Source organism: Ictalurus punctatus, chromosome 17 (genome assembly GCF_001660625.3).
Source record: "Ictalurus punctatus breed USDA103 chromosome 17, Coco_2.0, whole genome shotgun sequence".
Lineage (NCBI taxonomy): Eukaryota > Metazoa > Chordata > Actinopteri > Siluriformes > Ictaluridae > Ictalurus > Ictalurus punctatus.
Window position 1 is genome coordinate 9,632,546 of NC_030432.2, and position 12,752 is coordinate 9,645,297.

Here is a 12,752-nt window from a genome sequence, read left to right on the forward strand (position 1 = left end):
AAACCGGTTTTTCGGCCATACGGGGTAAGAGGGTTAACAACATGAACTTCAGTACTACAGATGAAGGATGCTAGCTAGTTAGAAAATCTTAAGAAGGATGTGGTATCATTTTGCCTTTTTTAGGCTATCATTCATTTGTTGCAGTAATTCAATGTTTTTTTTTCTTCTTCTAATGCTTAATGAAGGTTTTGCTGTCAGTTTCTACCTAAAAGCTTTACTGATTCGCAAACCACTATGATCTACTATGTTTTGTGGTCACTGCTTATCATAATGTCTCCAGACCTTCTCATTATATAACCACAATGCTTACTTGCTATGCAATCGCAATAAATCCATGCTATTATGTAACGGCACTGAAGAGTTACCCGTGTCCATAGGTCTCTCTGTGTTGAGGCTGTCCGTACTGCCCTGGTACGTCTGTCCTCCCAGAGTGATTCTCACAGGCTGCTCTGACAAACGCCCTGTACTCACCGACCTGAGGAGAAAAAGCAGACTTGTGTCATGAGCGCATATTCTGTAGAGCACAGGATTAAATGCACTACGTGAGAGCAGTGCCTGGTGTGATAGGAAAGGCGTCACACTGAGAACTTTTTTTTTTTTGCTTCTTTCTAGAAATAAACGCTTAAAATGAGCAACATTATCTGCCAATAGAGCAAGACTATTTCAAGCTTGAAATGAGTACAAATGACTTGAAATGGGTTTAATAATCTTATATTAGGTTTATTGTAATCTTACAATAGGAACTACTAAATAGATTCGAACACAAGGTATTTCCACTTGTTAAGATGTCATTTTTTGCAGTGCAGCAGTGATTCTGTTGTAAAATTCAGGATTCGACTGCAAACCTGTAGTACCTGATTTCAATCCAGGTACCTGATTGAAAGTGAAGATGACTAGAATTGTATTTTCAGCCCCACTAACTTGATCACCACATCAGTGCTGCTCTCTGAATCAACATTTTGCCAGATATTGCTTTTCTATTTCAGCCTCCAACTTTTATAGACATGGTGTATAATGAAAGCCTATATAGCAAATGCAGTAATCATATCCTGGTGCCACAAATGGTTAACCCATTAGAAATCCCATGCACACTCTAGTAAGTGCAGAGTATTTCACGTGAGGGATCCATGAAAGCATCCATTACATATCAGTTAAAGTATCAGAGAGAGGAATAAAAGTGATTCGTGTTCTTCGTACCTTCCAAAGGTAGTTTTTGTGCTCTCGGAGGCCGAGTGTCGCCCGCTGGGGTACGGTGACCAGTAGTGGGGGCAGATCTCCCGGGCATCGGTAGACATCTTACTGGAATTGGGGCTGTCCGCTATGCCCTGTTGAGAAGCCAAGGCCATGAGGTTGCATGAGGCCTGAGTTTTAGGGATTTTGAAGGGAGCAGTGGTCTATAAAAAACAAGGATAGGTCAAAAACATAGTCAGTCAAGTAACGGACACAAATCTACTCGATGCATTAAGTTTTCATCAAGACTACCTTGGTCGGTGAGCCAATGATGGTGGGCAGCGGGGACTTCTGTAGCCAATCAGAGGTGCGGGGGGAGGAGCCAAGGTGCTTGGTGGGAGAGGTCCCAAGGTTGCCAGGGCGTCCCAGCTGCGGTGAGTGGGTAGGAGGATAGGGTAAGGCAGTAGGCTGCACGGGATCAGAGAGCTGCTTGTAGAGTTTCTGCTTGTTTTGGTAGACGTCGGTCAGGGTGGGTGCGCTCTGGAGACGGGCGCCCAGCAATTGTGATGAGGGCACAGGGGAACCTGTATTAAAAAACAAACAGGCATCTATTTAACATTAAAATAAATCGCAGTCATATAAACATCTGTTAATATTGAAATAATTTTTCCATTTTCCAGCACGGTGCACGTTAAGCCCAGTAGATGGCACCACCACCCATACGAGCTCTCTACGCTTCAGCGGACTGCCAATGACACTGCAGCAGAAGAGGCTACTGAGTTCATTTTAACATGACTTCAAACTATGAGCTGTATTCCAGCATGTAGAGTTCATGACCACTACTATAAACATACACTTCTTGACATACACTGATGGTTTAGAGAACAGGTGGAATGAAGAACTGTGCTAAACCAGAAACACAGTTCCTGGAAGAGTTTCTGGGTGGCATTTCCACTGCACTGCAAAGACCATGATCATTATATACAACTGTAAGAGTCAAGTCGACTGTGCAATGGAGCGGATGACTGACGTATCGATTTGTTTCGTGTTTTGTCGTGAATATAATGTTAACATCAAGGTACACTACATAGCCAAAAGTTAGTGGACACCTGAAACACACCCACATGTGGTTCTTCTCTTAAACTGTTGCCACACAGTTGGAAGCACATAATGATATAGGATGTCTTTGTACTATATTGCAGTATTACAATTTCCCTTCACTAGAACTAAGTGAAGAGAACAAACATTTTCTAGCATGACGATTCCCCTGTTCACAAACTGAGGTCTATTAGGTCATGATTTGCTGAGGTTGGAGTGAAAGAACTTGAGAGTCCTGCACAGAGCCATGACCCCAATCAACACCTTTAGGATGAACTGGAAGACTGTCTGCGCTCCAGGCCTCCTCGCCCAACATCGGTGCCTGACCTCACTAACACTCCTGTGGCTGAATGAGCACAAATCCCCACAGCCACGCTCCAAAATCTAGTGGAAATCTTTCCCAGAAGAGTGGAGGTTATTATAACAACAGGAAAGGGTGACTAAATCTGGAATGGGATGTTCAACAAGCACATATGAGGAGTCCCTCTCTGTTACCCAGCATGTGGTCCACTTACCACCAGAAGAGCTGCGGCTGTGTCCCTCGCGGCTGTGGGGATGTCCACAACAGCAGTGGCCCAGCTGTTCAGGAATAGTAGCCACTGAACAAAAAACACACAGACAGACATGTCAGGACATGATGCGTGCTAAGGCAAATAACCTCCTCCTCCTCCCAAAAAGTGGACAGCTCCCTGGTAACCTCTACAAACATTGAGAGAACTAAAAGAGAGCAAGAGAGAGAATTGACAGAAAGAGGACAGGAAAAAAGAAAAGGAGATAAACGGAGAGTGAGACGGCACGCTTCTTACCCAGTGGAGAAGGCGAGTAGGGACGTGAGCTACCAGTGGAGAGTCTTCGTCCCACAGTCTGGGCAGCATCAGCAGGGCACGGGGAGCCGGAGGCAGCTTTTGGAAATCCCATAGGGCTGGTGTTAGAGCGCCGCACTGTACCAGACCTGCAACCACACAGCACAACATGATTATGCTGTTACAATACAATACAAACATCATACTCTAGATTAGCGGTAGTTGGAACACAACTGGTAGAGATTTTCACCATACGGTTTCAATTTTCTAACTTTAAATGCTGGTTTATATGTCGAGAACTTACCAGAACATGAACGATAACGGTGATGCAAAATTAGTTACGAAAATTGACATCATCTTCAGTCATTTTTAAGAGCACATTTCCATAATGTATCCCCATTACCATCCAAAATTCATGAAGTGGTTATATTTGCCTTCCTTACCATACATTAATCACACTGTAATTGGTAGGCAAAAATACCAGGCACTAAAACCAAAGCAGACAAGCATCTCGAAAGCTCAGTGGTTCAAGTTCACATTCCTCATCAGTCCTTCCTTTGCCTTTTCTTGGACTTACCACAACTAATATCAAAATCCTTACGCGTGCCAGCTCCATCCCGAAAGCAGCGCAATGCTCTTATAATCTGTCCTGCTAAAACTCGTTGGAAATTTGGTAACAAATATCCCGGTAACACTGGAAAATAAACATGACTCATGAAATCCTGGTGGAACTCGTCTCATGCACACTGGTATGCATTTCTCTTTACTGCAGCCACTATCGGTGTGGTCTAACGAGGACTGCGAGGCCATTCACGCAGGAGTCTAGGATTGTGTGTTTAATCCTAAAACTGGAAGTGGGGCAGCGGCTGTAGCCTGGCAACAGGGGCTGAGTTGGGGCTGTTGGGGAGGCGATGTGGGTGGAGAGGGATTAATCTATAAGCTCCCTCTGGCCACCTGCCTAAACCACATGCTGAGACAATCGACCTGCAAACAAAAGCTGCATCTTTCTTTGTCTTCCTCTTTTTAACCGCTATTGACTATTATAGCTCACCCTCTCCGCCCCACCACCACCACCCAGTTTCTTGTACTTTCTGGGTGGTTGCAAATTCTATGCACATATTTACCGCTGCAAAGACATAAAGCTGACGAACTCTGGACATTAAGCCTTTATAAGCATCAAACCATTCACAAGTCTGTAGTGACCGGAAGTTAGTGTCTCACCTGGGTGAGCCGTAGAGGGTGGTGCTGGGGCTGCTGGAGAGGTTCTGCTTGATCCGCTGGTAGTTGCGCACCTGAGTGGGCACAGGGATTGGGGTGGTCTCCGTTCGAGGGGACACCACAGGGTTCTGGCCTGAAGAGGGCTGCGGCTGCCTGGATAAAGTAGAAGAAAATCCAGCGATCTATTCAGCATGTTTCAGCATGGATTCAACCATGGTGGCTGTTCAGTTGTTTAAAAAAAACCCTTGCAACAAAATGCATGTATTTATATATTTATAATACAAAATAAAACCCAAACTGAAAGAAGTAAGAGCTCTTTGTTGTTTCGCAGAGTGCAGAGAGCTTGTTTTCATAAAGTATGAAAAACCTTTTCCTGTTTAAAGGGCATGGCCAAGCAGCAGAGGGAAGAGAAACCATGTAAACACATGCGTCTCCAGCCTATCAGGGAGAAAGGAGGGGCTTAGGGTTTAGCCATGTGCAAATGAGGGCAGAGCTTTCAAGCCAATGGCCATGCCCACTTCCACCAGTCACACTGAGAGCAATAGAAAAAGCTCATTTGCATTCTTTTGTTTTCTACAGGGAACAAAATGTCTTTGGACAGAAGTCATGTGTGGGTCAAAAGAGGTGTTGATGTGTTACGGAGAGCTTATTGTGAGGGAAGAAACAGCTAAAGAAAGGGAGCAGCAAAGCCATCTGTACACGTGAAGTCGCACAAGGCCAGGCAGCTACAAAAAGACAAGTCTCTTTGTTTGATCCAAAGTCGGTTCAGCATGGCACGGCACAAAGTGCAAAAATATATATAATCCGAGAGAAAAAGTAGGTCAAATTGGTTTAATAAATAAATAAATAAATAAATAAAAATACCACCACACAGACACAAACAACAGTTATTTCATAAAGCATACTGGAAATGTAAAAAGTGACATTTTAATGAAAATTCCCTTTAAAAATACTCCAAGGCATAAACAAACCAGCACCACACAGATCAGAGTTTTATATCATCAGGTTTTTAATAAAAGTCTGCTTGTCTACTTTGCATGTTTTTACAGACTGGTGTGAACTAACACCTAGTTTTGTATACCTGCTTGGGGGCAGCACTGGACTGCTTGCCCCGCAGAGCCACACTCTCGAGAATCGACACACAAACAATGACTGTGAGGTGCTAACAGAGTGTACTTCATGGGAACACTGTGTTGTGGCTGTGGCTCACAACTCCAGGAAAAGTCAGCAGCTCTCCTGGAGGAGCTGGCACGCTTCCAAAGTATTGCATGAGGCTTCACACAAGTGTGTTGAGAAACAGTGCTGCTCAGCCAGCTCACCCACACATACACAAAGAGTGAGCTCATGCTGCACTCGGCGGACAGATGACAGGGACAAGCGAAACAGTGTATGTGTGTCAAGAACAGCAACATGGCTAAAAGGAGTTTAACTTGAGGCACAGGAGGAAGTAGCTTTCAGGAGTTTTTTTGCACTGATGTAAAGCTCTTCCATAATTAGAAGTCTTTCACTGGACTTGAAATGAAATGTGATTTTTCTGACTTTTGGGGGTATCCAGATTTGACTTGTGTATTACTGTCTGTCAAATCAGAAAGCTGTCCCACTTACATTCTTGCATTCAGGCTTTCTCATCTAGAGAGCATGCAAGTGATTTAAATTCGCAAAAACAGAAGCTTCGGCTAACTTCCACCAAAACTGTTGACTATACTATACTTTTAAATGCACAATGTGTATGTGTATATATATATATATATATATATATATATATATATATATATATATATATATATATATGTATGTATATATGTGTGTGTGTGTGTGTGTATTGGTACTTCTGTAGAGACATGAACGAATGCTGTTTTTTAAAATATATTTATTATTTTTAGTTATTTACTATAATGTCTTTTAAATAACACATCAGAATGTTTTGCTTGGATTAAGGGATTGAGTGACATTGTTTGATGGTATGAGTTATTGTGCTAATTAGGTAATTGCACGGTGTTTTGTAATCGAAAATATTCAGATTATTGTGTTTATTGATTGACTGTATTGTCTATTTTTGTCTTGTGGTTTTGTTTTTCTGTTTTTGCTGCTGTAATACCTTCATTTCCCCTTGGGGATTAATAAAGTAAGTCTAAGTCAAACCAATCACTACAAAACAGTAGTGTCTTTTATTTGTATCACTCTGTCCTCACAGCCAGTCAATTCAGCTCAGTGATTTTTATTGGTCTTTTTTTGTTTCATATTTAGAACAGTAAAACAATAGCTGTCATTTATGACTAAATGGTTCTTATTCTGTTAACATTCACAAACGGCAGGTTGTCACCACAAACGTTCTCTTTTACAGTCTTGTGATTCACACCCTGGCCGAGCTACGTCAGCTAGCTTCAGTGCAGAAATAGCAGATGCATCATGCTAGGTCATGTTCCCATAATGGAATCTGCTGTCTCTTTCACCTTCATGACCAAGTAACTTAGGAGGAGAAGAGGACTGAATATATCTGCACTGAGAGGACATGCAGAAGAACGTGCAAATCCACATCATCTTATAACCGCTTTAAAACTGACGAGTCAGCTTTATAATCATAAATGAATCATTAACGACTGAACGTTAAACTGGAGTAATCAAAGACTTGCGCAAATTTGAGCTGAATACTCCTGCTCTATACGACCCCCTCTGAAACTACTGGACCAGCAAGGCTGATTCATTTGTTTTCACTGTAGACTGAAGATCGGGTGGGTTTGAGAACAAAAGATGAAAGAGAAGAGAGTTCCGAATTTCGGATTTTACTTCCTGGTATTTATATGTAGATGTGTTCAACGACATAGAACATAGCACATTTTGTAAGAGACCACCCGGTTTGTAGGTAAGCAAAAGTATCGGAACAGGTGTTCCTTGTTACCCAGGTGTGTCCTGTTAGATTGACTATTTAAATAATAAATAGCTCTGAATGTCTACTCTTGGTCTTAGCCTTCAGTTTCACCTGTGAAGACTGCATTCGTTGTTAAAACGGATAATCCAACAGGAAGATCAGAGAGCTATCTCTGGGAGAAAAGCAAGCTATTTTGAAGCTGAGAAAAGAGGGGAAAAATCAGAGGCATTGGACAAACATTGGGCATAGCCAGTACAACAATTTGGAATGTCCTGAAAAAGAAAGAAAAACGCAGATGATAGGAAACAACAGCCAGTGACATCACCAACAACCTCCACAGGGCAGGGGTGAAGGTATCACAATCCACCGTTCAAAAAAGTTTTTGAGCAGAACTATAGAGGCTATACCATAAGATGTAAACCATTAAGAATCGGAAAGCCAGATTGGAATTCACAAAGAAATACAAAGGTGAGCCACAAAAGTGGAACCAAGATTAACCTCTACCAAGGTGATGGAAAGGCCAAAGTGTGGAGAAAGATAGCTTTGGAGGAGACCCATTGAAAGCGACAGTGCGTGGCAGTTCAGATTGTTTGTAGAACTTGGTTCGAGAGTCTGTGTGTAATTTGATAAATGGTAGTGAGGTCACACTCACCCTCCACACAGCAGAAACTCACTGGATGGTCTACGGCCAGCGGCTCCCGTCGGCAGGTCATCTAAGGAGAGTGCGAGAGAACTGAGTAACTCGTACACACAAACAGCTGGCCGTATGTACCAAGTGTGTGTACTGATGTAGGTCTAACTCACAGGACTGTTCTCCAGAGAGGTGCGGCACCAGCACAAAGTCGTCTGTATCGCAGGACGAGTTCTTGCTGCTGGTGCTGCCGCCAGACTCTTTAGACAGCTGAAGGTAGTTGGGAGGGCCAAGAGGTGGAGACGAGAGCACGTCTTCAGGCAGGGTCTGCATGTCCGGCAACGACTGCAACAAAGAACGAGACAGGGGAGGGAAATAATAACGGATTACCTGGAGTCGAGTCAGCGATGACACTGTTAATCCTCTCGTGCATCATAATATGAAGGTATTGACGTACAGTAACAGTGCAGAACAGCTGCAGTGGCATGATAGTTTCGATGGGATGAAAGCGATTAACTCACCGGAGGTGAGACGTAACGGCAGGAGGGCGAGCTGCCGCAAGTGCTCTCCGACACTGAGATAGGGCATGCAGGCACTGGCACAGGGCAAGCTGAGAGAAAAGAGCGCAAGCTCTCGCTTAGTTATCAGATCGACAGCTCTCTGGCTCTAACACACATAACTACGAGATCATTGTTCTCACATTTTTTGATGTTCGACGTTTGATCCAGGAAGGGATGGCCGAAGAATGTGTCTACAAGGGGTAAAGAGAGCAGAGTGCAGTGAGTAAACACCATGCGTTTCCAAATCTTCTAAACAAGAATGACACATTTCCTGGATCGGTTCCTCCTGATTTTGAGTTTCCACTACACTGTGGGGACCAGGATCGCGAGAGATATAGAGATATATACATATATATTATGTGGCACGACACACAACACAGAGGACATAAAGGAGGTCAAGACTGATGTTGCATTGTTCTCCGTTGTTTTAAATGTGATCTTAACAGTATCTTATCTACAGACAGCAATTTCCTCACACTTCAAGTCTCTTTTTTTCCCATGATGTCATTAAAAGCATGCACAAAATTCACAACATTTTGAATTTGTGTAAAAGCAAAAAGCTGCACTGAAACGCTCCAATTTACCAGTCATACAGTTCTGCGTCCGGCATAAAACAAGCTTTGGTAATTCCTCGTTAGCTAAACAGTTAAAGTTTTTCAAATGCTTTCGGAAGAGTATCGGTCATACTATGAAGCTTGAAGGAAATGAAATGCTTTTAGGAAACGCGGCCTGTGAACCAAAATCGGGTCTAAAGATGGCTAAAGCTACTGAGTTCCTGAAAAAGTTCCTGGATTCCACAAAAAAAAGGTGGAAATGAACCTAGATATTGAAATAATGCACAATAAAGTTAATGATAATAATCGACACATTCATCACAGCCCAACTGACCGAAATCCATCCGGTCCTTCTGGTTCCTTTGTAGTAAACCCAGCAGCAGATCAGCAAGGGGAGGAGATGTTTCCCTTGGGATGCTGAAAGCAGAAAGGAAAAGCAGAAAGCTATAGTTATGATGTAAATAGAAGCCGTATTACAGCTATTCTAGCTTTGACTGTTACGAGTTGCATCTAGTCCAGTAACAGCCCTGTGAGTAATGCTGCTTCTTACTTTGGCACCAGCGTCTTGTTTTTCTCATAGAACATCCTCAGGTCCTGTGGACTGTTTGCCTGTGGGAAACGGAGCAGAAAGCGGATACTAGTACAGTACATAAATGGCGTAACACTACAGTATTACCGCAACAATAGTGTAAAAGACTTGCAGCTGCCAGGCGTTTGGCGGAATGACAGCAAAACATCAGTACCACGATGACTTGAAATGAGAATGTGGTTTTTAAGAGTGCTACTAAGAAAGACAACAGACCCCTGTTTCAGGAAATACAACTGACTGAGACACATCTCTCATTAGACTGACCTGAAAGGGTGGCTTCCCCACCAGACACTGATAAATAACAGTCCCGATGCTCCACAGGTCTGCTTTGGCATCATAGTTCTGGGACATTATTACTTCTGGAGCCTGGAAGGGAGAACATGGACATAATCAATGGACCAACACAAACAATATGTCAACGTGTCAAGCAGCAGTGAGGTGTTCTTAAGACACCTGAGGGTGCTCACCATGTACATAGGCGAACCGCACAGAGTGGCTGCCATCATGTTACTTTGCAGATATCGTGCGAAGCCAAAATCAGCTGGAGAGCACAAAAACTGCCCGTTAATATATATGTGTCGATTAATAACACCACTGTCTTCACATTATGAGTTTTACAGAAAGAAATGATGCCCTATTTAATACGTCTAGCTATTATTACAGCCTAGCTACTATATATATGCACAGTGTAGTAGTGTAGTATATGCGAGGCGTATCCAATTACCGATTTTAATGCGGATGCCGCTGACGCTGGATTTCTTGCGGCCGTTGTAGGACAGGAGGATGTTCTGGGGTTTGAGGTCACGGTGGATGATACCCTTGCTGTTGAGTATGCGCATTGCTGCTGCTATCTGCTGGAGAAAGACCCTCAGGGTGTCCTCCCGCAAAGTGCCCTTAGCTGGAACAACAGAGAGGCACTGGTGCTGAGAAAGCCATTTTCCAAACACACACGCACATACATCACCACATCCACATCCCCTTGCTCTGACAGCTGATGAAACATGTACGCGTGCTACAGCTATACACAACATACACACAAATATAACCAGTGGCGTTTAATGTCCGTTAACATCTAGCGTGATGATCGTATATTTTGCTGACATTAGTGCGACTGCTGTGCGAGATGCAGTATCACACAGCATTGATTTGGTTGTTGGTCCCGTTAGAGCAAAACATCGCTAAAACACTGAGCTCTTAAGAGGATTCAATTCCCTCCGGTCTACTCGCTATGCAAATGCAACAATAATCATGGCGTATCCTGCTACGAGTGTTTGATCACAAACAAATCCCACTGTCGACAACAGAGGATTGCAGTAACTGGGGAACGGTTGCATAATTCGCAGGAGGGAGCGTGCAAGGCTGCGACATGCTGTGCCATGCCATCTGACGTCATAGCGTTTACCTGGACAAAGCTGTTACGTAGTGATGATGAACTCTAATCACATGCAGCACTGAGGCTAGAGTTCAGCTGATCCTTATCTTGAGCACGGTCACACAAACTCTTTAGGAGCTCGGTGGAGGTCACCTGACTCATCAAAACAAGGCGTCAGCTCGACTCATGTCACAGACAACATGACTTATTGAAAGATGCCCTGTTCAAAAAACGGTACTAAGGCAACTTTGGACAATAAACATCACACTGATTACTGAGAAACAGAAAACAAATCACATAACCCAATTAATATTTAGAGTGCGAGTAAAGCATGATGAGCTATAAATAGACATCTTAATGTAGGCAGCTGATATCTCTAAGCGAGACGCATGTCACTGTTAGATGACCTTTAGGACTGACTGCTGGGGGTCATGCCTGTTCTGCACATGCATTAGCAAGTCTCCATATATAGGGGGAAATTCACACTTTTTTGTTGCAAAAATGCCTTCCAAAATTTTTCATTGCCTTTAAGAATGCCTCTGACAAAAGAAGACCGTATTGAAATCGTTCTCACGGCTGGATCGGGAAGCTGTCGCAAGGTTGCAATGGACTTTAACAGGAAACATGGCAAACACGTCACACACACAGACACACACAACACCGCTGTCAAACTTTAACAAATTCAAAAAGACAGGAAGGGTCACGGACCAACTGAGAAGCTGGAATGGAGATTTTTTGGACCGACTGTATATAATATATAGTACACTCAGGACAGCATATAACCTTTATCAATGCTACCAAACGGTGAAACCTCTGAGGCTACAAGCAATATTCATTTGAAGCGCTTACCTTGCAGATAGTCTGCCAGATCTCCTCCATTACAAAACTGTAACAGACACAAGAAACACATTCGGATTCTCAGCGTGTATCAGTATATAAAGAACACAAAATCACAGACATTAGTGCGGCGAGACAAGGATTTAGAAATATGGAGGCGGGGTCGGAAGAGAACAAGGCAGACATAATGATAGTCAATTAATCTGATCTGAAGTGATGCAATGTTACAGCTTCCTTCATGCAGGGGCAGTTAATCTCCTCATGACAGGAAGAGTGTAAGGAGAAGAAAGGATATGCATACCGAGTTCTCCATACAGAACAGCATTGTACACTGCAAAAAGGTTTTTATGAAGTGTACTCTAGTCCCCCCCCCCCCCCATAAAAGGCTACTCATAGTAGCTACTCAAATTACATGCTGATCAGACTGATCTTAATGGTCTTTGTTTAATAAGATTGACTTGGCAGCAATACAGAACTAGCTAGGCTAAATAAGGGATAAAACACTAGGTGGCGTGCTATTATAAGAGAACAGTCAGCGTCGGGGTGGTGAGATACAAAATTCATCTTCCAACTGCAGCACATCCTGAATTGTGTTGTTCCTCTTATACCACTACAAACTATCAAAAAACAATAAAAAGTGATTATGATTTTTTTATTTACTAAAGAACAAGTCGTTGTCATTGTAACCATTTGTAGTTTAATGTTGTTTAATCTTAATGTTAATGTAACAAACTAGTTCTGATTCTAACTTACGTCTTGTTTTTTTTTCTCTCCAAAACACCCCCCAAAAAATGCAGCTTGTTATGTTAAACACAACAACCAGTTTCCTGAAGACTTTCCTATGGCGGAAAACTTACTGGCAGATACAAGATGCCGACACTCATGACTCCTTGCATTAATGTTATATAAACATGTTGTTTTTTTTATCTGTTTATTATTAAGCTTAGTTTATGTGAAGCTTCCACCATACATGTCCTTGTATTTTTAACATAAAGACAATAACGTGTTACTGTAATAATACGGAATTACTGTCAGAGCTGTGCTGTGCTAG

General features: G+C 42.8%; 1 protein-coding gene across 2 annotated transcripts in view; it reads right to left on the minus strand.

Annotated features, from left to right (window-relative positions):
• Nucleotides 1-12,752, minus strand: part of ulk2 (unc-51 like autophagy activating kinase 2) — a 37,217-nt gene that overhangs the window by 8,145 nt on the left and 16,320 nt on the right. For both annotated transcript variants that reach the window (XM_017490285.3, XM_017490284.3), the window contains exons 5-20: nt 11,714-11,750; nt 10,217-10,390; nt 9,960-10,033; nt 9,757-9,858; nt 9,454-9,512; nt 9,238-9,320; nt 8,490-8,540; nt 8,311-8,399; nt 7,963-8,134; nt 7,811-7,871; nt 4,293-4,442; nt 3,075-3,220; nt 2,784-2,867; nt 1,483-1,754; nt 1,198-1,394; nt 366-475 (exon numbers count right to left, since the gene is read on the minus strand). In XM_017490285.3, coding sequence (XP_017345774.1) covers nt 366-475; nt 1,198-1,394; nt 1,483-1,754; nt 2,784-2,867; nt 3,075-3,220; nt 4,293-4,442; nt 7,811-7,871; nt 7,963-8,134; nt 8,311-8,399; nt 8,490-8,540; nt 9,238-9,320; nt 9,454-9,512; nt 9,757-9,858; nt 9,960-10,033; nt 10,217-10,390; nt 11,714-11,750 — 1,861 coding nt within the window. The remainder of the gene's footprint in view (nt 1-365; nt 476-1,197; nt 1,395-1,482; nt 1,755-2,783; nt 2,868-3,074; nt 3,221-4,292; nt 4,443-7,810; nt 7,872-7,962; nt 8,135-8,310; nt 8,400-8,489; nt 8,541-9,237; nt 9,321-9,453; nt 9,513-9,756; nt 9,859-9,959; nt 10,034-10,216; nt 10,391-11,713; nt 11,751-12,752) is intronic.